General features: G+C 37.1%; 2 protein-coding genes across 3 annotated transcripts; one reads left to right on the forward strand and one right to left on the reverse strand.

The window, feature by feature from the left end:
- The first annotated feature begins 1,678 nt into the window (after positions 1-1,678).
- LOC140780401 (acyl-coenzyme A oxidase 3, peroxisomal-like) lies at positions 1,679-6,536 on the forward strand. The gene is made up of 13 exons (XM_073125929.1): positions 1,679-2,324; positions 3,021-3,138; positions 3,239-3,346; positions 3,507-3,679; positions 3,773-3,872; positions 4,008-4,082; positions 4,188-4,318; positions 4,874-5,009; positions 5,092-5,211; positions 5,298-5,444; positions 5,522-5,626; positions 5,719-5,820; positions 5,980-6,536. Exons 1-13 carry the CDS (start codon positions 1,846-1,848, stop codon positions 6,229-6,231), a joined length of 2,046 nt encoding a protein of 681 aa, XP_072982030.1. The 5' UTR covers positions 1,679-1,845; the 3' UTR covers positions 6,232-6,536.
- A 3,240-nt stretch (positions 6,537-9,776) lies between these two features.
- On the reverse strand, positions 9,777-19,735 carry LOC140780682 (uncharacterized). 2 transcript variants are annotated; one of them, XM_073126383.1, is made up of 9 exons: positions 19,256-19,735; positions 18,966-19,175; positions 18,381-18,872; positions 17,371-17,481; positions 15,346-15,528; positions 13,474-13,758; positions 10,847-10,967; positions 10,628-10,763; positions 9,777-10,481 (listed from the first exon to the last, which is right to left on the reverse strand). In XM_073126383.1, exons 1-8 carry the CDS (start codon positions 19,691-19,693, stop codon positions 10,642-10,644), a joined length of 1,962 nt encoding a protein of 653 aa, XP_072982484.1. In that variant the 5' UTR covers positions 19,694-19,735; the 3' UTR covers positions 9,777-10,481; positions 10,628-10,641. The 2 variants fall into 2 exon arrangements, with proteins under 2 accessions (XP_072982484.1, XP_072982485.1); XM_073126384.1 differs by lacking the exon at positions 17,371-17,481 and having other exon boundaries at positions 19,256-19,731.
- Positions 19,736-23,978: the final 4,243 nt, after the last annotated feature.

Consider the following 23,978-nt stretch of genomic DNA (forward strand, 5'->3'; position numbering starts at 1 on the left):
TATCAGCATGAACCATGCGCATGTTATAGAAAATAGATCATGTTATTTACCGTTTAGTTTTACATAAATAAATATGATTAAATGATATATGTGACATATCATTTAATCATAAACTCGGTAAATAAATATTTCGAGAACAAAAAATTAGAGTTGTATCGAAAGAAAATCCCAAAATCAGGAATAGCGAATAGAGATTGAAATAAAACTTAGAAATCTATGCTTGTGATAACTCTATACAAGCGAGATGTACGAAATCTTAAAATGGCACAAGGTAGAACTCAAAAATCCTGGTGTGATACCAATTTGTGACTTATGTGTTAACATAGTAGTAGTATGATGTCAATTTATACTTTTTTTAAGGAGAAAGTTACTGCCTCCATATCTTGGATCTCTACGCACTAGAGATTTCCATGGAAAATATTTATCTATATAATAACGAGCAACTTTCTTCCTTGTATCCTACTAGATACATGGAAAATTTTCAATGGAATAGAAATATTCTAAAACAATAACCGACTCAAATTGACTAGGCTCAATGAATGTCGGATATACACTTGAGAGATACTTGGATTAGTTAATATGTTATCTCGTATAACCGATGAGTTTCCCTCAACTAATAGAGTTTTATGTACATAGTTTCTGAAAGAAATATCTAACCACATCTCTCATGGAGTCGAACCTATGTTAAAACTAAGCCACATCAAATATTCTGTGCTCATCTCAGAGGATTGTTGTTTTTCTTCTCTAGCTTGCCTCTCATTTTAATTTGTTTAACTTTCTTTCAACTAATTAGTTTATTGATGGTGATAAATAGTGTCCGCATTACTGACCCTTTCTCTGAGTGCTCTCTAAAGTTATACGTGCATAGATATGTAGTTATCGCTACGGAGCTATCAAACACTAAATCCTCTGCGCTTGTGATGTCATCTAGGCTTCGTATAATGTATGAGGCTTACTTAAGGATCTCTCCCTTTTATATTGTGTATCGAGTTTATAATACTTTTAATAATATTAATGATATTTTTACCTATGAGCTTTTTCCTAACAAGTAAAATAAAAAAGTACAACAATTATTAATTTTTTATCATTTAAGAGTCGGAAGATTAAATTTAGTCAAAATATAAAATATCAATTTTTTCTAGATACAGAAACACTTAGGTTCTATTAAGCAAGCTCTAGCCAACGTATAAAGTCGTTCAGTCTAAGCTTCAAACTGTGTATGACATCGAGCTATTGCTCTGAACTAAATACCGTCGAGATATAGTTTAAAATTCTCGCTATATTCTTTGGGATCAAATAATTTTTTCCTAAATAATTAATTATGATTCTTAATTGCTGAGAAGATATCTACCGAACTTACAGGTTGGTTGGTCAAGGATTTACCTTCAAATTCCAAAATTATTCACATGGTAAGTCCTCCTCCATTGGTGGAATCGAACGACCAGGTCAAACCAAACACCGCATTACTGCCGTCACCGCATAAAAAGACCTACAAAAACCTTACGCGCGCCACCCGAGACCAAACTAGAGACCAAAAGCCAGATAAACTATTCAATCCGATTGTGACCTTATCTGACGTGAATAAATAAATTAGCATGCGTAGTTAGTTGTCTAGCGGAATACTCAACGTCCGTCACCGCGCCTTATCTCCTACTATGGCTGATAAGATGACTAAATATAGTTATAGTTATCTATCCGTCGTCCTATCCCCCCCCATTGCCCATACCTTGTTCATTCCTATCCAATTCCCATACCCCGATAATAAATACACACTTTGTCCGATCGAGGACAACAACAAACCCCGCGCGAGTTAGTTTCGCTCGTTGGATTTGTATCTTAACCCTAATGGATTGTTCCTTCTCCGATCGCGTCGCCCGGCGAGCCACCGTCATCTCAGGCCACCTCCGCCATGAGCCTCCGCCGTCCACCGCCTCCCTCGATCCCGCCCCTTGCCTCCACTACGTGCCTCCGGAGATCTCGGAGAGGCCTCCGGCGTTCGACGCCGGGGAGTTGCGGTGTCTTCTCGACGGGCACCATGTGGAGGCGCGGGATTGGCTCTTCCGCGTGATGGAGGGGAGCACCCTGTTCCGGCCGCGAGGGCGCGGGGGAAGGGTTTTTGTCTCGCCGGACTACAACCAGACGAAGGAGCAGCAGAGGGAGATGACGATGCGGCGGATCGGATACTTGACGAGTCGAGGGGTCTTCAATGGATGGCTCACGGGGAAGAGCGAGGAGGATGATATGAGGAAGTTGGCGTTCTTGGAGTGCCTCGGGATCTACGATCACTCGCTGGCGATCAAAGTTGGGGTCCACTTCTTTCTCTGGTAAAAATTGTTGGGATTCCAATTCTCCTTGCTTTTGTTATTCTGCAGTTTATTTATTATGTACAAATGGATACCATGAAAGATAATAATTTGGTTGTTCTTTGACATGAAGACAGTAAAAAAAATCTCTTTTTATGCATAGGATATGCCGGTTCTCTTTACCAACTTGTTGGGAAAAAATGGCGGCCTTACCATATCGTGAGTCCTATTCCAACTTCTTGAATCTTTAGGTCGGATAAGAAAATCCTGGTAACTTCCTTTGACCGGTAGTTATTTGGGTTTCTGAACTGGTTTAGTTATTTTGACATGTGTTATACAATAAGTTCTAATTGTGTCGATCTAGACAATTTATACAAGGATATGTGAGAATTAAGAGTGGCAAAGAAAAAAAAAAAACAAGCAGGATAGAACCTATGCCAAAGAAGTCTGACAATTTTCCTTGAAATGTATTGACACATGTTCATTTCTTTATTGAAGAATTTTTCCCTTTTCGGGCCATGTACATTTCCGAACAGGCTTTCCATAGTCTTGATTCTGTACAATCAGCTTATTGTTGTTTGTTCCCAATTCAGGTAGGGTATGGTATGATGCTCAAAGAAAGAAAGTCTTTTATGCCTTCTTTTAGGCCACATCGTTTTTTCTTGATAGCGAAGAGGAGCTAGGAACTTTTTATAAGGTTTTTCTGTTGAACCACAGGGGTGGTGCAATCCAGTTTTTAGGCACCAAGCGTCATCATGACAAATGGTTGAAGGACACTGAGAATTACATAGTCAAGGGTTGTTTCTCAATGACTGAATTGGGCCATGGGAGCAATGTACGTGGCAATTTTTTAGTCAAATCATTTGATTCAGTCATGGTTCTTAATATCTCTGCTTCTATTCCTTTTCTAATTTATATGCTTAATGTGCATCAAGGTGCGGGGAATTGAGACAGTTGCAGACTATGACAAAAACACTGGAGAATTTGTCATAAACACTCCTTGTGAGTCAGCTCAGAAATATTGGATAGGAGGGGCTGCTAATGTAAGAATGATGACTGATTGTTCTTCTGTGGTTATATGATTTTACTAAGCAATTTTATATTTTCATGTGGATACAAGATGTACCTGATGTTTCTTCCACTTGTGTGTTAAGTGTCAACCTATCCTACTCTTGCATTGAAATGTTCATCTATTCTTGTCAGCATGCTACACACACAGTTATCTTTGCTCAACTATATATGAATGGACAAAACCAAGGAGTCCACGCTTTCATAGCTCAAATAAGAGATGCAGATGGAAACATATGCCCTAACGTGCGTATAGCTGATTGCGGTCATAAGATTGGACTGAATGGAGTTGATAATGGCCGTATATGGTGAGTCATAACATTTCTGAGATTAGGATGTCTATTATATTAAGAATTGCCATGTGTCTACTATCTATTATATAACCACATGAGTTTTGTTAGGTTTGACAATATTCGTGTACCTCGGAAAAACTTGCTAAACTCAGTTGCTGATGTATTGCAAGATGGTCAGTATATAAGCTCAATAAAGGACCCAGATCAGGTGAACACTTGAAATTTATGAACTTACTTTCTTCATATGTTTCATTTGAAATTTGCTTCACCTCTAGTGCATGGCAAATGTAATCTTGTAACTAAGAACTTGATTCCGCTCTTAATGCTGGCCTTTATGTTCCAGAGGTTTGCAGCTTTTATGGCACCACTGACATTTGGTCGTGTAAACATTGCTGTTAGTTCAATTTATGTATCAAAGGTGAGTCTCAAGGATGGTGCATTCTGTCTTGTGCTTCAAATTCTGGGAAACAGCGTGACTCTGTCATACATTTGCTACTAACTCGTGTCATTATTCTGCTGTCAGATAGGATTAGCAATTGCAGTGCGGTATGCTCTGTCAAGACGGGCTTTCTCAATCTCACCAAATAGTCCAGAAGTTTTGTTGCTAGACTATCCTAGTCATCAACGGCGTCTCTTGCCATTACTTGCAAAGACGTAATGTTTTTTTTATCAGATTAACTTTGTAGTACTTATTCCTCAATTGTTTGCCCTAATTTTATATGTGTGCTATCTTAAGGTTTGCACTGGCTTGAAATTCAGGATTTGACCGGAGTTTTAAGTTTTACTAAACAGTCAACTAAAATGGCTGTTGACTGTTTAGGCATCTCTGATTCAATTTAATCAGATCAATTGGTGGTTATTCTAGATTTAATGAACTATATTCACCAAGCTGAATTAGATCTTACCTAATTTGGCCTATTCTGGTCCATTTTTGTATTGTTAACCTTGCCAAATTGATATTTGGATGTCTTTTGAACTCCTAGCTAGTAACATTGTTTTGAATTGAAGAGAATAGTTGCAACTTGAGGTCTTATGCAAGTTATGGCCTCTGCTTATTAGACAAGTTAGAATTTTTTTTACATATATACAATTATAGTTGCAGTTCAGTTTTCAGGGAACACTGGTACAGATGATGATAAGTGAATTTGAACATTCCTTTAGCAGGACATGTTTACAAGTCTATTGACATAACTCTTCTTTTACCTGCAGATGTGCCATGAGTTGTGCCAGCAATTATCTGAAGCAGATATACCTGAAGAGGACTCCAGAGGCAAACAAAGCTGTACATATTTATTCTAGTGCTCTGAAAGCTACACTTACCTGGCAAAACATGACTACTCTTCAGGTGGTACTACAGTTACTACGTATACCTTCTTATTTCATTCGGTGAAAGAATTCTTAACTAAAGATGCTTTTACTTGTATCAGGAATGCCGAGAAGCCTGTGGTGGCCAAGGCTTGAAGACAGAGAACCGTATAGGAGTTTTAAAAGGTGAATTTGATGTGCAGTCCACCTTTGAGGGCGACAATAATGTTTTAATGCAGCAGGTATTTGTTTCTACATGTTGAGTTGGAAGTTTTGTTTTCCTTTTAATTAAAAGCGTAGGGAAATTAATTCAGGCTTGTTGAGACAGGTTAGCAAAGCCCTCCTAGCAGAATATATGGCAGTCCAGAAGAGGAAGAAACCATTTAAAGGACTGGGGTTGGAGCACATGAATACACCTTGTCCTGTTATTCCTGAGAATCTAACAAGTTCTACATTGAGGAGTTCCACTTTCCAGGTACTTTATACTGCCTCTTATAATTAGCTTCATAAGAGGACCTCATCAGTGATCTAACTCCTTTATTTGTCTTTAAGACCGACATATTCTGCTTGCGAGAGAGGGACTTGCTTAAGCGCTTTGCTGATGAAGTTTCTCAGTATCAGTCTCGGGGAGAAAGCAAGGAGAATGCAATCATGCTTGTAAGATTTTTATTGCTCGATCAAGTCATCTGTTATAACTGTCTTAACCAATTTTTTGTTGAAGCATTTTACCTTTGTTATCCGTGCATCAGAGTTATCAGCTTGCTGAAGAATTAGCTAGAGCATTTACTGAGCGCACGATATTGCAAATAGTCTTGGAGGCTGAGATGACTTTACCGGCTGGTCCCTTGAAGGTAAATCTATTTTTAACTTGCTTACTTTACTGACATTATCTAATCATGTATCATTTCTCAATTAGCAAGCGTTCTGCCCCATAACTATTAAAAGAACTGCTATTATGGTGCAATTCTAAGCATGTATACATCATTATACCAAGGGCTTATTTCTTGTAGGATGTGTTGGGGTTACTAAGGTCCATGTATGCCTTAATCTGCATAGAAGAGGTTGCATCTTTTCTTCGATACGGATACCTATCAGTGGGCAATGCTGCTGCCGTACGGAAAGAAGTCATGACGCTGTGCAGTGATATAAGACCCCATGCGTTTGCTATTGTGAATTCTTTTGGAATTCCAGATGCTTTCCTGAGTCCAATTGCATTCGACTGGATTGAAGCAAATTCATGGTCATCTCTAAGTAATGAATAGAGAACGATTCTCTGCACTGCCTTTAACCAAAGATGAGATTCAAGCCAACATCTCAAACTTCATCAAATACTGTCAATAAGTTGATCATTCAACTCCACTTGCGACTGCTGCTTCCATAAACATGTATAATAATTAGCCGACTCTCCACAGCCGGCATGGTTAGGAATCTGCAGCAATGTTGATTTTCACGGAGAGTGAAGGAGAACACTGTTCTTTTACTCGTTATCATCTGTATCCTGCAAGAATCTCAAGGCTGGAAATGTATAATAACTCAATTGTAGAATAAAAGTCCTTGATTCATGGCACATGGATTAAGCAAGTTGTCTTATAATTTATTATTCGATCACCTCCTTTCCCCCTCCTAGAGGGATTTCTCGTCATCGGCGTCTTCCTCCTGGGAAGTGGAGGAGTTCTCCCGTATAGTTTTCTTCTCCACCCCCCATCTCTCTCCTCTCGGTTTGCCCCTAGCTGCCTCTCTTGTGAGATGCCTCCCTAACTTCGCCCCTTCTGTGTGACTATTGTTCTCGATCTGACTCTAACCCTTGTCGCCACCTTATCGCTTTGTTGTTTCTTGTCACTCTGCCACCGCCTTGCATCACCCCCTCTCCCTCATGGTCACTTACCACACCCTCCATTGTCTCTCCATGATTGTCATGCTCAGTTTTTGTTGAGTGTTTTTCAGCTACCATTATTGTGTCGCTTGTGCTTTAATCCAACCCATCTCCTTTTGCCTCTTGATGCCCAGATCTAGGCATCGTGCCCTTTGTGGCTTTTGTTTGGTTTTCTTTGTTTAGCCTTACTGTAGAGTTAGTGCGTCGTAGATTTCTCTTCCCCGTCTATTAAGTGTAGATTGATCTCCGATTCTCCTACCTTTAGATATTCTCAAGGGCATGCCTTAAACTGCTGGTTTGAGGAAAGCTACAAGTTAACTCAACACTCTCTACTCTTATAAATATGTCTAGGCTATGCTTTAATTTTTTTATATTTTACCTATCCATAGCAACATATTAGTTATTCAGTATGCTACTTATTTTAACTCATTAGAGAACTAATTATCTCTATCTAATCCCTAAGAACACACCGGGGGAAAACAAATAGGATGACTATATTTTTCTTGCACTGACCCTAGCTCTGCTAAGGTTTGGCGTAGGCATTCTCCCCATTGGCGCTACCACTGGCATGTTCCTCCCCTTTTGAGATCCTTCTTTTTTCCCCCTTTTCTACTTCTTTCTAAGCCTCTCTCTCCTCCTCCCACCGCTCCTCCCAACCCATCATCACCACTCTTGCTCCATTGTCCCTCCCTTCTCTACAGATGTCTTTATTTTTATTTTTCTTGTAGAGCACAGAGTTGTGTACCTATAACTGCTAAATCACGATGGAGTCATAGGTTGACATTAGGTACTTTGAGTGCGTATCTATGGTGACTTATTTTAAAATAAGTCCCCATAGAATAAGCTTATTTTAAAATAAGTCTCTTTATTCTGGTGTAGTAACTAAACAACATCTTACATTATTCTGATATAGTAATTTATTATTTTCTCTTATTTTATTCTATATAATATTTAGAAAATAATATAATAATACTCATAATTATTATTTTGCCTCTAAATTAGATAATATTTAATTATAAATCATCTCAGCTATAATTGAGATTCTCTCTTTCTACTATCTATTCTATTAAATATCGGTCATCTCAGCAACAGTTTATTTTTTCTCTCTCATCTATCTTTTTTTTTAATTTTAAACATCTTACTGTTGAGATTTTTTTCTGAACTAGTAAATTCTGCAAAAATAAAAATAAAAAATATTAAGCTCGCACACTTTTCCCGCAGTATGAGCTCATAACCCCTCATTACACCGCAAATGCGGTCTTATAACCTTGTATTAATCTACAGTGTCTATTCATTTATTCTAGTGTATGATTATTTTATATAGAGTTCAGGTTTATAACTCCGCGTTACCTCGTAATTCCTCTTTATAGTCTCTAATGCATTGTTATTTTAGTGTGGGCTTATAACCCCGTAATGCCTTCTTATTTAGTGCATGATTATTTTATATAAAGAGTACAAAGTTATTTCTGTAGTGCGGACTTATAACCCTGTATTATCCCGCAAGATATAGTTATTTATTTATAGTGTGGGTATATAGAGTATGTTAAATCCGTATTTTTAATAAAAAATAATATTATTTTAGAAAAATGTTATTTACTATTATTTTTTAACATATAGTCACAATGATAAGCTCTGATACCAATTTGTTAAGGTCTGGAACCAAAGATAGGGTACACAACGATTCCTTCAAGATCTGAATGTATTACAGGAATCAGTCTGCGCAACCTTAAGAAAATATTCGTCAGGTATTTTACGGTAGTTAAAAAATTACGAAACCAATTTGATTAGATCTGTAACTTGATGTACAATTTTTGTATTTATGCCTTTCATAGATTCGAACTATAGCAAGGACAAAAACACGGAATAACGTGGGTGATGGTGATGGTGACAGGTGGAGTGGATGTTAGGGTTATGGATAGGTATGGAGATGAGGGTGGATTGTGAATGTGATTAAGGGAAGTAGACGAAGAAAAAGAAGTGGTCGAGATCCCAAAGAATAGGGATGGCTCGACAATCGAGGGAGGTTAGAAGTTAGGAGAAACCTTGTCAACAGTAGAAGTGGAAAAATGGTGAGAAGGGAGGAGAGAGCGCGATTAGAGAGATGATAGGAGGCAAAAAAAATTAATAATCTAATTGCATAATAAATTTGGCTATCATCTACATATATATAGGCTAGTCAACAAGTTCTAAAACAATATGAAACCCTAATTCTAGAACTTTCTCGTCGATCGCGTTCGAACGCGCCCGATCGCGTTCGAACGCACTCAAAAAGCTCCATCTCTGGATGTGCGAACGCGATGTAGGCGTTCGAACTCGCCCGACTACGTTCGAACGCACAATACACAATATGCGTTCTCTATATTTACAAATCTAATGCAGGCGTTCGCAAGGGCGTTCGAACGCAACCCCTCCTGCGTTCAAACGCAACCTACATGAATTTTATTTTAATAAAAATAAACACTTAATGCAATAAGAAAAGATCCTAACTAAGTGTATCACATGAATATTTTCGTCATTGGGTTTAAAACATCACCAATTCCTAATACAATTACCTTATTTTAATACCAACATTATATCACATCAAATATAATTATTACACCTTATACTAGTATTGAACTAAAAATTACAATAACTTATACTACTATTAATCTCTTCTTTTGGTATTAAAAATTAGAATACTTATACTTATGCTTATTCCATCCTTATTCTACAAGTGAACGAGGCTTTAGTTTTCATTGTCAAGCTAAACATTATAATCAAGTGTCAAAGAGTCTCCTCCTGTTGTGCATTAAGCCTTGTTTAAAGTTTGAATGAATTATGTGCCTCAGGGCTCTCTCAAAAAAAAAAAAAGGAAAAAAAAAAAGGCAACTAAAACTTTATACATCTTTTCTACACTTCCACTCTCTAAAACTAGATTACATATCACATGGATCATCAAGTCAAATGGCCAATCTTTCTTTATTTTGTTGTATTCAGCACGGCTACACCATCTCAGGACATAATGGAGATTGGATATCTCACTCTTAGAACTGTTTGAATATATATTTTCTACAAAAATGTCTAGTCGAGCTCACGGTTCATGACAATTGTAAGATTTAAATTGTATGGTGGAATGAGTTAATGAGCTAAGTCCACGATGAAAGTACAATTGATCTAAAAAATATATCGTGGAATTAAATAGTAAAAGTTACAAGTAAAGGAAAGCCAATAACTTTGTATCATCTGAGCCAAACTGATAAATCTGTAATCACCTTTACGTCGCTTTGTATAGGAGATAAACTGACACTCCATCCCATCTATATAATAGGTGTTTCCCGCTTTGTGTGGTTTGTCTTTTTGAGAACCAGAACCCAAATGATGGTCCAGATTTTTCAGGATCATGCCAAATGAAAATAAGAACAATTGTGCATCACTGTTAATCCAGCTTCTTGATCCTGGCAGTCTGATGTCCACCCTGCTCATCTCATGAACTTCAAACATCATTAGAACGACAGCAAGCTGCTACACATTGAGGAGTCAGCTGAAGAAACAATTCGTTTGTGAGGTTTCTCCTTTCGATTACAGACAGCAGATCATAACTTACGAACCACAATGTTTCTTTCGGTCTGTAATGCCTCGATTTATAATAGTATGTGATTCCTGCAAGGTATATGTGATGGCATAAAGCAGCAGCAAAAATTAATAAAAGAAGGAACTAATAGCTGAGAGTAAAAGATACTGATGCAGTAAAGGAATCTTAGCCGGAAGACCCAAATAGGAAGTATTCTACTAGAAAAGGAACTCACTATAAGATAATCACTTAGTGAATCTGCTGGACTGGCCTTGCCAGTGCAAAAGAGGATTCGGAATTTACAGACATGAGAAGTTCAATCAGAATCACCCCACTTGGAAGGGGAATATTAAGTTTTGGCTCCAAAAGACCTGCAAAAATCCAGTTTGAAAATATTTGAAGAATTTCACATTTTAACAGAAAATAATATTGCAATTATAAACACAGAACAAACCAGGAGAAAGCTTTTGCCCATCATATAAAATCTTTGCTAGGGGATTGGATCCCCAATGATTGACAGCCGTGCGGCTTGTTGGCTGAAAACCTACTATCTTACCATCTCCTGACAATACCACCTAGAAGAAAACAAGTACTCAGTGAGCTAATTGAATGAAGAGTAGAATATCCTCTATACTTGAATAAAATAGTAGCAAGCTAAAGTAATAGTTGGATTGTTGAACTACAGACCCAAAGCATGTTTTCTTATTTCTATGAACTTGTCAATAAATTTTTTGAAAAAAAATGTGATATACTTAATAAACTTTATTCCATAGATTGTTTGATTAATTCCAATGTAGCTGTTGTCTCCCCTTGTATCCTAGTGATAGGTTGGACAAATGTTAAATCATGGATTCAAGTACTATTAATCATAACTTGTCATATTTCTGTAAGTAAATAACTAGTAGTATGTACAATGATCTTTAAAAATATTGTTACCAATCATAAGAGCTTGAGGAAGTGAATTTTTGTACAGAAAGACAAATGAATAATATGCCATGGATGCATGCTTAACCAATTTCTAAGCTAACTTCTAAAATAGCAAGCTCATTTTTAAGGCATTTTATACCCAACTTTTGACAAAATATAACTTATATACCACGATGAGTTTTAATTAGCTTATATGAAAACATATTCAATCTCTTTTACCCAAGTGATAGAATGGAAAAAGGAAATACGATGGAACCAAGCATCACTAATCACAACATTTTTATTTTCAGAAAGTAAAAATTGTAAAGTTAAATAACAGCTAACAAATACTTTTACTTGATTAAAGATAGGAAAAAATATATTTTACTTCCTTGTAAATTTGGCCCAAAGATAACAGCGAGAGTTATTTTTTGTCAAAGTTGTAAGTTTTTGACAATTGTCGTATGAACTGAAAAAAAAAGAGAGTGGGTGCATGTGCCCTCTCCTTCATCATTATGCGACGAGAGTAGTGGCCACGGAATTTTTGGCCACTTTGAATTCAATTCGGTCGCTCCCTATAAATTTAAAAAAAAAAAAACCTCAAACCTAAATCCTTTTTTCTTTTTATTCACCTCAGCCCCTTTTCTCCCTCTTTTCTTCTTCTTCTTTTCTTCTCGTCGGAGTCACGTCGTGGAATCAAACTGCCGGAGTAATCAGAGACCACCACACAACTCATCGGTCAATCCTCTCCCACTTTCACAAATTTAATTAAAGTTGAATAAGTTAGATTATAAGTACCTAAATTCATTGTGCTTGCAGCTTTATCGGCAGATCTAGCCAGCCTACGACTTCAAGTCGCTGCCTCTCATGTACCAAAGCTTCATGTCGTTCACCTCGAGCCGTAGATGCCTTCCTTTGGAGCCCTCATGGCTCGGATCATCATCGACCATGTTTGGGTCCCTCGCACCGCCGATCACCATGACCGATCTATCCTCTCCTCGTCTGGGTCATTGAGGCCACGAGGAAGATGTCGGTGCTGTCGACAAACTACAGACAACAGGGATTGCCGGCAATCTTCTGCAACCATCGCCGGTGGACTCATCGAGAATGGTGAGCTCAGATTTAACCAAGCTCGCCCTATTCTTTTATTTGTGGGTTCGGGCCTGGATTTCGAATCCAAAGGACCCAACCGAATTATTAGTTCATTGGCCGCAGGCTAACCCACAGCCCAATCCATGAATATTGTGGGTTTGGGTCTTAAACCCAAACCACTCATTAGGTTTGGGTTGACTATGAGCTAACCATAGCTCAGCCCGCGAATTATTGGGTTTTAGGCCTTAGACCCATCCCATGAATTGGCTTGAATGGACTGCAAGCCAATTACAGCCCACCCCAAGCATTAGGTTTGGATTAACCCAATTTTGTTAAGGCTTCGTGTATCTCAAGTGTATTGAGATACATGACCAGTCATGACTCCCTTTTTAAGTCGTGACATTTGTACGCTTTATCATTTCTCTTTTTGAGATATTTGCAATCTCCAAAATTTAGAAATGAGTAGAATTTGGGTGAAAGAAGTGCAAAAGCCATAGATTTTCACCAAAAAAAAAATTTCTGATGGATTATTATAAATCAAATAGGGCATCTCGATATGTTTGCAATAAAATATTAAAATTAACAACTGTAAGACAATTACAGACGGATGAAAACTATAAGAGGATTCAGTGTCACAAAAGTTCAGTGAGAAGCCTTTAATCTTGGCTAAGCTATAGGAGTTAGAATTTTTCCCTTAAAGATATCCTTGTATATTAAAAAGTTGAATATTTTGCACTTTCATGCCTTAAGTCATTTAATGGCTACCTTATGTTAATACTTATCCTATTAATCCATATCAAACAATATTTAGCGTTATAATAAAAAGTAAATTTGCTTAATTATAAACTTCTAATAACAATTATGCTAAGCACATCAGAAATTATTTTGATTTAACTTCAAACATCTTCCTTCCAGTTGCATCATGACTCATGGGAGCCAAACTATTAATGTTACTGGACTAGAAAATGACAATTAAGAATAAGATCAATCTATGGTAAAGTTTCGGCACATTTGTAAATGACAATGTTTGAAGAGATAGAGTTACTTGTTTGAAGAAATTAAAATGGTTTGTGATCAAAATACCTGAAAACTAGCAATGTCCAGTAAATTTGTTTGAGTATCTGAATTGTCGGTTATCAGATGAGAAGCTGTACTAGTAGGTAATTCAGCATGGATTATATTTTCTCCACTAGAAGAGTTATCTTCTTCTCTGTCACCAGAAGCAGAGTGCACCACCAGATTCTTGTTTTTCAAGTAACCAGGAAGAACTCCAATCCAGGCACCAATGTTGGCATCAGCGGTTATTTCACCAGGCCAGCCGAGTGCATCTTGTATCTTCTTGACAACAGATATGCAAAAAGCTTCTAACTGCCGAGGAAAGATTATCACATCAAAGATTACCCTCTCTGAGTCATTAAGAAAATATGCTAAGCTTCAGAACAGCTAAACAAGTCATCTAGAATATGTACATTTAATAAAAGGACTACATAGCTTAATAGATGAGGAACAATTTTACAGAAAAGGTGACTGGATTCAGTTGGCTTCTATAACTAGAATGAAGTAAACTTTAGCTATCTAGTTCTTTTCCTTATCTGGAGTAAAGGTTCATCCTGAAATACATGTTTTATGTTAGAGAATTGATCATATTACCCTTTAGTTTGTTAATGTATGATAAATGATCTACCTCTTGGTCATCAACCATACAGATTTCGATTGAAATCAGCAAGATAGAAGATTTTATCTTGGTCCAAAGACCGTCTCAGTCGACTGAAACAAATCAGCTTCTATCAAAACTTTGAACCATGTTACATGCAATTAATTTAATGTTGTTGACAAAGAACAATGTGGTGTTGATGGATCTTCACTAAAAATCCTATAATCACAAACTACCATTATCTTGTTGAGAACTTAAACAAAAGAAGTCATTTCTGACTTTTTGACATTTTTCAAATTTTATATCAATTGTATTGAGCATTTTATATATTATGAACAAAAAGTACCAAGACGAAAACAGACAAAACAAAGAGTGAGACAGCCAAGACAGTGATACACTTCATATCCCCAAGACCAAAATCAACATTTTGAAGATTGACAATTGGTGGAAATAGAATAGCGCAACAATCATTAGACTCTTTATATGATATGCCCGAGATGATGACATTGATATTTATTATTTAGATACACCGGACCACCTCATTATCACCCAGCTTAGCAGTAGTTTCTTCATTCAATGCAATGATAATTGTAATGACCACCTGTGTTTGCACGGTTTACCTAGAAGTTATATGTGATTTTTAATCATTTAATGATGTTTTCACCAGCCTAAAGTAGTAGTAAATCCTGATCTTTCATTATCATTTCTAAATTTTGATAATTATTTTTGAATTGTACATCATGTTCTGGCTTTTTCACATAAGAAAGAAAAAAAAAACAAAATAGTCAAAAACCAAACTAGAGTTGTCAAAATGGCTAAAGCATTACACCATTTTTGAAGAACGAAAGCTACCATGATCAAGCTACTAATGGAGAGGAAACAGCTCTCCTAAAAGTAATTAACAGATCATCTTCAGCTTATGCACCCAAAGAACCTGCAATAGGCTTTCTCAGCAGATTCACCTACTATATAGAGTCTAAGGCCTTGTTGTTTAATCTACAGGTAGTCTTCTTGTACACAATCTTTATCCTACTTGAACTATTTTACTGTAAAGCCAATCTCACTTTGACTAATCACATAGAGTTTAAGACCTCCTTGTTAAATTGACTGTGGGTTTCTCTGTACATAAACCTTTCTCAGTTTCTCCTACTTAAGTTACTATTTTAAAGTTACTCTCATTATATTTTTAACTTCAAAAGAATAGACAATTTCATTGAGCTTCTTAAAAGAGGACAAGTATTTTGTTCTAGACAAACTAGAAGATTTATAATATAAAATTTTTAGTAGGATCCATAACATACCTCAACAGCATCAATAGAATGGAGATGGCAGCAATAACTTTCAGATGATGAAACAAAAGTATTTCCTTCTGAAGCCTTTTTGTCCTTGAGAAGGTTTGGCCAACATACTTGAGCAACAATACCAACAAGAACAACGATGCAGCCACCAGCTAAGATAGCAAAAATTGTCTTCAGAAGGGAACTCTGCGAGAAAGGAAGATTAATTCTCATTGATTAGGATTGCATGTTCTTTGGAGTAACTTCTATCGGAAAGTTTTACGAGATAATCACTATTTAACATATATACATAATTAAATTAGACAACCAATATGTATGTGAATCGAGGATATAGTAACATAGACTAATCTCTTAGAGAATAAATTAGACTAATAGGAGATATGACTAAGCTGTAGAAAAATAAAGTAAAAAGAACTAAAATTGTCTAGCCTATAAGGCATGGCATTCACTTCCCTAAAGAAAACATTTGCTCTCTCATGCAGGACGGTTCGTCATGGTGTGTCCCAAGGTCCAACCTAAGTCGTAGAACTTCTACGGTCCGGCGAGGGCACAACTCGACGGACCGGCTATGAACTCATACTCCTTATGTTGATATATAATCGAAAATAGGGGGGAGATAATAGAGAGATGTAATAGATACTCTTTTTATAATTATTATTTTTATTTTAATTTACTTAGTTTGTTGCAACCTCCTACAAAAATGTGGGAGGAGGATAAGCATACTTAGAGGTAGTTGAGATTTTTCATCCTCTTTTTACTCTTCATTTTTTAATTTAATAAATCTTAATTTAATCCAACAACTTCTATTATTGGCAAATATATGATAAACAAGTTAAATGCTTGAGATAGTATTCGACAATTCTCTTTAAAGATTATTTAAGTAAAAATAATAATATAATATTAATATTTCTTAAATTTCATGCTCCCAATTCTTTGTAGATATACTAACAATTAGGGCTGTCAAAAAAGCCGAGCCGAGCTGGAGCTAGCTTGCTCGAGCTCGGCTTAATTAGGCTCGATACTGTAGCATTATATATATATAAAGGCTCTTTCCCAAATCTTAAGTTCTTTGTTTTCAACCATTGTCATCCTCACCGGAGCCGCTCCTCTTCTCTCCCTCCGTCCCTTTGTCAAAGTTTGGAGGTTGAGCCTAGAGCGGTACCAAGGGTAGGGCTAGGGTTTCGACGAGGGTTTTTGCGGGGTCGCGGCGGAAATGAGTGTGACTGTTTTTTTCAATTGAGGATGGAGAGCTCTGTGAAGAACCAAAGACTCCTCCAGTCGAACCCTCTGCCACTCTGCTCTCCGGCAAGCTCTCTCCATCACCGGTGAGGACCGAACCCTTCGCTTCCTCAACTCCAACCCAAGGCTTTGCTTAGAAGAGGAACCAGAGGGCGTAGACGAGGGACCGGGCTGAACCCTCCAGCAAGCTCTTCCTACCATCATCGAGGCCCTCTCCCTCCTCCGCCACCTCATCGATGCCCCGCCCAAACCCTCCCTAAGGAATGTGGTCAAGCTTCTCAGTTGTTGCTTGGAGCTAGAAGCCCCCATGTTGGTCTATGATTTTGTCCCTAATGGTACTCTATTTCAGCTTATTTAGTTTTGCAGCACCTGAGAAAGAGAGAAGCCTCTCATCAAATTTCATATCTGCCATGAAAGCGGATCGGCTCCATGAACTTCTAGACAATCAAATTATAATTGAAGAAGACATGAAGTTAATTAAAAAATTTGCCAAGCTAGCAATTGCGTGCTTAAGTATCAGTGGAGAAGAAAGGCCAACAATGAAGGAAGTAGTAGTCGAGCTGTCAAGCTCGACTCGAGCTTCATCGAGTTGGGGATGAAGTCGAGCCGACCTAAACTTTTCCAGCTTGAATCGAGCCGAGTCGAGTTAGGCCCAATTCGCTCAAGCTCGGGTCATTTACACCTCTACTAACAACTAAAGAAAATAAACATAAAGGTTCGAGCTTTCTTGGATTAGTGCAGTAAATAAAATTTGCTTAGCAAATAGCTTAAATAAAGGTGTGAACCTACATTACTCTTTGTGATGTTCAATGATTCTGAAATCAAGCCACATGAAAGTTGTTTCTCTGGCAGTGTATATCGATCTTCATAATACATGTCAAGAATGTTACCCAATTCCACCTGCAATTAGATATGATTGGATAGTCAAAGCAGGCTTGTGGAACATTTTTCGAACTATCTTCACTAAAAACCTGATTCTAAAAGGAACACTATCATTTGATCAACAAAATGCTTAAGAATACAATATCTGATGACCTAAATTTGTTTATTATGTTAGAAAAGAATGCAGTATAACTACTAGCACATAATTGCCAATCTCTGTAAACAATTTAAAAAACTTACAGTAGCACAGAGATTCAACATAAAAGTGGCAGACATGACACCAGGATACACGAGAATCTGGAATTGTCATATCCATCAAACCTAGTTTACACAGGAAGCTCCATCTAATCTAAGGAATTATCCTTTGTACCTCATTTATATCTTTTTGCAGCCAAAATCAACATCAGAATTGCAAGAGTAAAATTTAAATAAGAAGAGGTATCCTCAAGTGTTTATATAGCATGATACATGTCAACAACGGAATACAAGGGTTAATACCTCTAGGATAATCGAGGAATCTTATCAATACAGTGAACAACCACCCAATATTAATAAAATAAGCAATATGATATTAATTGGGACTGAAGCATGTAGAAGTTTTTAACAGATTTCTTTTTGACCAAAGTGTGACTTAAAGAAGAAGAAAACCCCTAAATCAAAAAGGTCTCATCTTTCTCACTCTTTCAGACAACAGCTATGCCTCATGTATCTTGAGGATCATTAGGAAGGGTTAAACCTGAAACAATCAGAAAATAGCAGAAAAACTGTTACCTTTATTGATCTAATGGGATAGACTAGGTGAATAGCATGATGTACCAGTTATCTAAGGCTCAGCAGAAATCATATAAGCTGCATAAAATTAAAATTTACAGGAACTAGAACACTGAACCACAAGTTCGAGGAAAGAATTAGTATACCATTTGGAAGTGGGTTAAAAGAACTTCCCACCTATTCTCATTCACTTCCTGCCACCCTTCAAGCTTTGCATCGTTATATATATTGGCGTCAATTTGCAGCCTGTAAGCAGTAATGAACTCATTTGTCCAATCAACAAATCCAGGGCCCCCCAGTTTCTCCAGCCTCTTAGAATTAGGCGGCAGCCACCACCTATGCTTTAACTTCCTATCTCCTTCTGAAGAATTCCCCTGCAGAAGATTAAAATTCTGCATCTGCTTCCTTGCATTCTTCACTATCTCACCTTCAGACAATCTAGTTATAAAGATGGAAGAATCAGCCGAGCAGATACTTTGAGGCTTCTGAAACCAACCAAACGCATTATTTGATGCCAGGCCGCCCAATTTTCCAAGGTGAGACTTTTGGGTATTCTCAATAACACAGGAACAAACAGCTTCAGCGAGTGAGGAGAGGAACCTTTCATCTGACGAGCTAACACTAAATTTTGTTACAGCCTGCTAATTGAATAACGTGTCGGCATATTAATGCAACCTAACTAAAGAAGAAAGAGTAGTATAGACATAAACCTAGAGAATCTAATTAAACACCTCTCTTGGTTTAGTGAGATCATTCATGTCCCTCTTCGTCCCTGGGCAGAACAGGACGAGGCTAAAGCTCCATAGATTCTCCAGCACGACTTGTCTGAAGGTCATCGCGAGTATGTTCTTCGACATGGTAGAATTTTCTGATAGAAAATCAGCAGAAAAAGTATTTCTTAGCTGCTTAGCCTTCTCTTTCACATTCTTGGCTGGCAGAAACTGCGAAAGAAGCAACTTTTAACGCGACATTGAACTGAAAACTAAATTCTGATTGAGAACGGTAGGAATCAAGAACTGACAAGCCTGGTAGAAACAGTGCTGTGCTCGTCAGGACTCCCGGGGAAGACGGTCTCGACGACCATGGCAGAGGCGCCGGAGGAGAGGTGCTCTTCCGCGGCGGATCCGCCGTCCGCGGCGGCTGCGGTGAGCGCCTGGTCGTAGGAGACGGCGCCGGTGAGGGTGAGGCAGGAGAGGTCGCCCTCGTAGGAGCGGACGGCGGGGAGATGGGAATTATCCGATGAGCTCACGAGTGCCTGGAGAAGGTGATGGTCGGCGGCGGGGATAGCGGAGGAGAGGAAGCAACGGCGGCGAGGGCGAGGGCGAGGGCGGCGGCAGTGGAGGAGAGGGATCGGGGATTGAAAGGATGGGAAGGAGTATGACGACGGAGGGGAGAAGAGGGGCGAGGGGATGAGACGAGGGAGAGGAGGAGAGTAGAGGAGGAGAGGAGGAGGTGACATTGGAGGGTTTTTGGCACCGAGGAGGGAATGAAAGGAATCCTCCGGTTCAAGAAAAGAAAAGAAGTGAGAGACATTGGCAATATTAAAGAAAGCACGAGAAAAATTAGTGACCACGTGAGGAGGGCTCGTGCTCGGGCTTGGGCTTGGGCTTGGTCTTGGGCTTGAGCTTGGTCTTGGGCTCGGTCTTGGTCTTGGGCTTAAAAATAGGTTTTCTTTTTTCTTTTCTTTTTCTTTCTGTCTTACTGACCCAATATGGTATCAACTCTTCTGAAAGAAATAATAGCAAAGCCTCCACATAATGTATTGTTGCTATTTGCTAAAGATTAATGATAGAGAAAGTTACAAATAACACCCTTTATTTTATTTTAAATATAATATAAATAAAATTCTCCCTTTTTATTATTTATAAAAAAAAATCTCTCTATTTGCTAACAAATATCAAATGTAGAATAAGATTAAACCATTAAAATAGCTTGATGATGATGAACCAAAGCCTAACAAAATAGGATCAAATTAAACTTCCAGAACACAAATTATATCCAAATACCAAATCCCATCAGACCAACAAATTCATAACTATTATTGTCTATTCTGGAAGATGATACTAAAGGGGTGAGATATGGGTAATTTAAAAGGAAACGGATGAAAATATGTGTTACAATGTAATTCTTGAAAATTGACATAGCTCACTAAGATAAATGAGCTAGATTTTAATTTAATTTTTCAACTCGGCTCGGGTCCGAGAATATCCATGCACATGAATTCCATTATGCTGTTCTAATTTTTTATTTTTAGGAGATTGCATGTAGGGAAATAATTTATTAAGATCTAAAATCTTACATACTTAATACACATAAGCTTAAAGAGGGAAATATAGTCTAAATCCTTTGTCAGCATAAGGGTCTAAAGTCCTGTAAGAATATATCGATTCCTCTTTTGGCTAAGGACATACACATCTCTAATAAATTTTTATCATAAATGAATACTATGAGTACATGTATATGATGTGTGTAATAGAATCAATTAATTTTAGAGAATTCTTTGCACTCTATTTGAGAATGAATATATATATATATATATGCTCATGAAATTGCATTCATCTTAAGAGTCAGAGAGGGTATAAATCAATATCAGAGACTGGAATATCTAGTCTATGCTTAGTTTCTGTAAGAAAGTCTCTTATAACTCTTAACGGCTTTGGAATTATCTCCTGTTTGCTCTCTAAATGCTAACCAGAGTATGGCCAATTTGTCATGTCCTGGCAACAAGGTTGATCCCTTCTTATTGGAAGAATCTTATTGTGACAAAGAGGTGGAAAAGTTGAGGAACTAATTAATTCACATTGTTAGGAATGATCAAGTGTTGCATAGAAAAAGAGGAGCAGAAAGGTTTTTTTTGTTGTTGAGATAAGGCATATAGAGAGTAAGTTTCATTGATACAATGATTATAATCTGATATACAAAATAAGAGAAGGAATTAAGTGATAGTTTTTTTGATACAAGTCTCAGCTACAATAAACACTGGCACAAAGAAAACAACTTATTAAGTCCAATAACATAGATAAAATATAGTAAAGAAAGCATGACCATGATAGATTCGCAGACATAAAAGTTTTAAATTAGTCTGCAGCCATTGCAATCCAGCAATTAAAGGCCCCTATCACCAACTTATAATAAATCTATAGCAAAGCAAGAAAAAAAGTAGAAGGTTTGGGTGCACAGATCGACTCCCACCAAAGAACCAAGCGAGAGATTTGATGAGAGAATAAAACAAAAAAAAAGATGGAGGAGAAAGAGGAAGAGAAGAAAATATAGAGGAGAAAATTCTTTATTGGAATGGAGAGAAAAATGAAGAAAATTTTTAAGGGTGTAAATGAACCAAGCCTGAGTGAGCCAGCTCCGGTTTAGGCTTGATTTAGAATTAATTTCGAATCTTCTAACTGTGCTCAAGCTCGACTCAGCTCAATTTGAGTTGAGCTTGAGCCGAGCCAAACAGAGCTCATGTCGAGCTCGAGCTTGAAATGAGCTTATTATCAAGCTTTATTTAAGCCAAGCCGGACCGAGCCTAAATCAAGCCACAACCTATTAAGCTAAAGTTTAAAAACTTAACATGTGTAATTAGATCAAAAGTCAATCAAATTGAAAGTCCCAAGGGAGAAGGAGGCTTGCCAACGGTTGGAGGAGGAGGACTGGAGGAGGTCGAGCTTATTGACGGTGGAAAAGGCAGAGGAGGCTTACCGACAATTGGAGGAGGAGGAGGAGGACCGAAGGAGGATCAAAGGAGGCCAAGCTTGTTGACGGTCGAGAAAGAGGAGGCTTGTCGAGCTTGTCGATAGTTGTAGGAGGAGGAGGAGGAGGATTGTCAAGCTTGCCGATGGTGGAGAAGGAGGAGAAGGCCGATGTAGGAGGAGGCCAACGGTGGAGAAGGAGGAGGAGGAGGCTTGTTGAGCTTGCTAACGATTGGAAGAGAAGGATGAAGCGGCGATTTGAGGAGAGCATGACTGTGTGAATTGAGATTTGAGAATTTGGAAGAATTAAGGTTTAGGGATTTACACTTTAGGTTTAATAGTGAGTCTATCAAGCCGAGCCCGAGTTTCAGTCGAGCCAAGCTCAAGCCGCTCGTTATTTTGATACCCCTACTTATGAACGGGGTCAAAAAAAACCTAAAATAATTCTCTATTTTTGCAAAATCATAGTTTTTATTTTATTTATAATATATAAGAATATAGTAATGATTATTTGGGCTTAATACATGAGAATATAGTAATTATTATTAAGTCAAATAATTATTTACAAACCCACCATATAATGCATTACACTTGTGGATTATAATGGCGCTACGATTTATTACTTTAACGGAATCCAATTATATATCACCTATTGTATTTGCATATTCCTTTTTTAAAAGGAATTTTATAAATAATACTCTATTATTTTGCTTATTTTATAATTTATATCTTGTATTTAAGAAACTTATAACTGACCCCTTATTTTTTTCTATAATTTTTTTAACATCATAATATTATTTTAACTAACTGTCATCAATTAAATTACTAAAATATCATCATCCTTTCCTCTCCTCCTCTCTACCCACTTCCCACCTTTATTTTTTTTTTCTACCACCTCCTCCCATTGTAGGCTTAGCATGATGAAGCAATGAAGATGATAGAAAATATGAGATAGAAGGAGATAAAGTAATTTAGATAATCTATAAATTATTCATTGTATTATAAAAGAATCTTCCTTTATATTATTTAGATATAGTTAATCTAAAATGTTAAATAAAAAATATAGAGAAAATAAAATGTCGGATTACAAATTTTTAAAAGACAAAGTGTGAATCATAAGATAGATAAAATATAAAATATAATTTGTAAAATTCTTTTTTTTCTTTAATTATATTTATGGAATTCTTAGATAGCAAACTAGGCTTGAGTGGTTATGGGAATAAAATATAAAATAAATGAAAATTATTTTGGTTTTGACTTTGGAGTGCAAATGACTCTTTTAGCTTTTCGTTGTTATTTTTATTATAATATCGAATATCCAACTTGGCTTAAAATAATAATTATGCAAAGCAAGGATTTAGCCCAATAATTGAGCATAGCCAATACGTTCAACATTTTAGATGGATATTGGGGTTAATATTTCCTAGAATTTTCGTGGAAACATTATATGTGTGATAATCTATAGACTTGTCATCAATTAAAAAAAAAAAGAATAATTTTACTCTTAACACGTTGACATGTCTAATTATATAAAACCTAGGTAATTTTTATCTTTATTTGAAAGAAAAAAATTAAGAAAAAAATAATAATTTAATATTTTTCGTAATGCCGAGATATTACATAGTTGACGAGGTCAAAATGACACACACAAAATAATTAAGAGAATTTATGCGAAAATAAGCTATAGTTAAGAATGTCTAGATAAAATTAAACCTACATAAATTCCAATTAGGCATTGGGTAGAATTGGGAAAATATCTAATGGTGAATAGATGGAAGGTGGAGCTTCATTTTTGTTAGGTAAATTGACAAGCATTGCCTTCGGCGCCGACCAAGAATGGACTCGTTGAAGGTGATTGTAACAACATTGATAGAGTAAAAGACAAGGCTAACCCACTCTCTTTTTCAAGTCCTTTTTATTATAGTGGACTCGCCCATCCCCAATCCTTATTGGCTTATTCTTGCGGACAAAGAGATAAGAGAAGCCAACACAAAACCCATCCACTGGACAAGATTGGCGCGCTTCCAAACACCTCTCGTTTTCCTTCCAGATAAGAGG

Source organism: Typha latifolia, chromosome 1 (assembly GCF_019914945.1).
Source record: "Typha latifolia isolate L0001 chromosome 1, TyphaL0001v2, whole genome shotgun sequence".
NCBI lineage: Eukaryota > Viridiplantae > Streptophyta > Magnoliopsida > Poales > Typhaceae > Typha > Typha latifolia.

Bases quoted from the DNA above. Each gene is read 5' to 3' on its own strand.
- LOC140780401 (XM_073125929.1), top strand. From the start codon at position 1,846: ATGGATTGTTCCTTCTCCGATCGCGTCGCCCGGCGAGCCACCGTCATC. The intron at 3,680-3,772 runs GTGAGTCATAAC...GAGTTTTGTTAG, and splicing joins GTTGATAATGGCCGTATATG to GTTTGACAATATTCGTGTAC. The intron at 4,083-4,187 runs GTGAGTCTCAAG...TTCTGCTGTCAG, and splicing joins GTTCAATTTATGTATCAAAG to ATAGGATTAGCAATTGCAGT.
- LOC140780682 (XM_073126383.1), bottom strand. From the start codon at position 19,693: ATGTCACCTCCTCCTCTCCTCCTCTACTCTCCTCCTCTCCCTCGTCTC. The intron at 18,873-18,965 runs GTGTTTAATTAG...TTCAATTAGCAG, and splicing joins ATCTCACTAAACCAAGAGAG to GCTGTAACAAAATTTAGTGT. The intron at 17,482-18,380 runs GTATACTAATTC...ATCTAATTGCAG, and splicing joins TTTTAACCCACTTCCAAATG to GTGGAATTGGGTAACATTCT.